General features: G+C 40.5%; 1 protein-coding gene across 1 annotated transcript; it reads right to left on the bottom strand.

Annotated features, from left to right (window-relative positions):
* Positions 1-299: 299 nt before the first annotated feature.
* On the bottom strand, positions 300-2,270 carry LOC120114159 (beta-glucuronosyltransferase GlcAT14B-like). Its single transcript, XM_039135153.1, has 4 exons — positions 1,674-2,270; positions 1,517-1,592; positions 1,318-1,433; positions 300-909 (listed from the first exon to the last, which is right to left on the bottom strand). Exons 1-4 carry the CDS (start codon positions 2,236-2,238, stop codon positions 410-412), a joined length of 1,257 nt encoding a protein of 418 aa, XP_038991084.1. The 5' UTR covers positions 2,239-2,270; the 3' UTR covers positions 300-409.

Here is a 2,270-nt window from a genome sequence, read left to right as displayed (position 1 = left end):
GTTACCTTGCTCCTTCCCTGCAACTCTTATACATTACGCACACACATTTATATGCATGCATTCATGTATATATGTATATATGTATATGAATAAGTATTTTTATTTTGGTACACTTCGATTTACATGATGTGAACATCTATCCAGTAGGAAATGTAAATCAGAAGAAACTTGAACATCAAGGGTTTTCCATGTCTGAGAACAACAATATATCAAGCTAATTATATTATTGCTCAATGGAAGAAGATACAATGAGAAGAACAGTTATGAGATATGAAAGTATAATTCCTTTTTGGGGGCTTGCGGGTTCAAATTGAGTACCATTTTTCACAGCTATGGAGCAATGCCGTTATTCAAATTCTCCATTTTTCACAGCTTGGTCTTGCCTCATTGAACATCCCCATCATGTTAGCTATCTACATTGATCTTGACCAAGATAAGCTTTCATAGCTAATCTATCTAAGAGACGGCGAAGCCTTCGAGCTCCGGGAGTTGGCTTAAGCTTGTCAATGTCCCCAACTTCTGAACACTGCAGTTTCCCGGAGCACCAACCACCGGGAGTGAAGCTCACGTTAACGCGGCCAAGCAAATCAACATCGATCTTATCCAATACACGATCATTTTGTTCGAACTTGCGAGCGAATGCAGCGTTGCTCCGGATCATCCTGCCTAAATCGTTAAGGGAAAGTACATGCGGGTGCTGTTTAGGAGGATTGTCCCATTTAATATAATGCATATCATGATTGACGACAGTCTTGGCAAATTCCGGATTATTGCACACGGCTGTCTGAAAGTAGCCTTCAGGGGAAGAGATGAAGTTTGTGTAGTACATGAGAAGAATTCTGGGTAGATTTTCCCATCCCATAATAATGTACTCGATGAACGGACGCGACATAATCGTCCATGCTGAACCTGCAACCATTGACAAGATGTTGTAAAAGAAAAACAAATTTACCACCTCCATGGAAGTGGAAACTAGACTTCCAAGTTTCAGTTCCTAACATATTAGAAGAACTGCAATATGCCAATATGAAGTATTTATCTGCAGGAAATGTAAAATGCAGTTATCCATATCTGCATCACATTTTTTTAAACAAATGCATATACATATATGTATAGATATTATCATAAACTTTGACACACCCCATAGCTTAAAAAGATTCACTTTTCGATCGAAAAACAGACGGTAACATATGAGAAGGGCTGCAATATGCTAATCTGAACTATTTCTTTGCAGGCAGGTAATATGCAGTCCATCCATATCTGCATCAAATCATTAAACAAATGCACATATCTTTATGTGTATGACAGAACGCTAACCTGTATATAATTTAAATGCTGTAGGCAGTTTTCTTCTCTGTGTAGCCCAATATACTTCAGACTTGGTTGACATATAGAGTCCCGGATCTATAATCAAAGGCATCGCTCTCTTTTCCCTGAAAAACCACAGACAAAACATGTCGACATTCAACATTTATGACGGTTTTCGGTGGCGAGGTAAAGTGGGATGTGAACTTACCGTTTCCAATCAAGCTCGCTCGTGTGTTCGATGAAATTAAGGTTCCGGTTTAAAGGCGAAAACGCATAAAGAAGATCTGCAAATCCGGAAATCGATCAAGACAGCAGTTTGTAAACAAGTGAGACTGAAATAAGGCACATGACATATGAGGACTAACCATCTTGAGTCACAAGAGGATAATCTGATGCACTGAGATTTATAAACCAATCCCAATCTTTGTTTCTCTTGAGAAGAATGGCAGCAGCATGGAGGGTATTAGCCACCATTGTTGGACCTCTATAAGTAACCATATTAGCCTTGGTGACCATAAAAACGTTCCCGATTTTCGAGAAAACCGTCTGGTTTCGAATCCATGAATTCAACGTCAGCCTTTCCTCTGCAGGTGACTCAAGGTCCAAATGAACCACATATTGATTCCTTGGATGATACAACGCATGGAGAGTCCTCCATAGCTTTTCGTGATCACCCTTTGATCCCGAAATCAAATAAGCGAATCGAGGTATGGGCGGACCGGCCGGCGGCGGAGGCGGATTGAGCTCGGCCTCCGACTCGACGTACCCCGGCTTTCTTTGATTCATCGGGAAAATGGAGAAGATTGAATTGATGTTATAAACTGATGAAACGATCCCCATGTTGAAGGACGAGACGAGGAAGAAGATGCATACAAGGGAAGATATCACAAAAGGGAATATCCACTTCTTCTCCATGATCACAAACACCATTGCCAAAGCTTAATTATCATAGGATCCTTCCA

The sequence above is a fragment of the Hibiscus syriacus genome, unplaced genomic scaffold (assembly GCF_006381635.1).
Source record: "Hibiscus syriacus cultivar Baekdansim isolate YM2019G1 unplaced genomic scaffold, ASM638163v2 tig00110220_pilon, whole genome shotgun sequence".
Taxonomy (NCBI): domain Eukaryota; kingdom Viridiplantae; phylum Streptophyta; class Magnoliopsida; order Malvales; family Malvaceae; genus Hibiscus; species Hibiscus syriacus.
This window is presented reverse-complemented; position numbering and strand designations above follow the sequence as displayed.

Excerpts from the sequence above, each read along its gene's own strand:
- LOC120114159 (XM_039135153.1), bottom strand. The coding sequence starts at position 2,238 with ATGGTGTTTGTGATCATGGAGAAGAAGTGGATATTCCCTTTTGTGATA. Across the intron at positions 1,593-1,673 it reads TCCTCTTGTGACTCAAGATG|ATCTTCTTTATGCGTTTTCG; the intron begins GTTAGTCCTCAT and ends CCGGATTTGCAG. Across the intron at positions 910-1,317 it reads AGCATTTAAATTATATACAG|GTTCAGCATGGACGATTATG; the intron begins GTTAGCGTTCTG and ends CAATGGTTGCAG.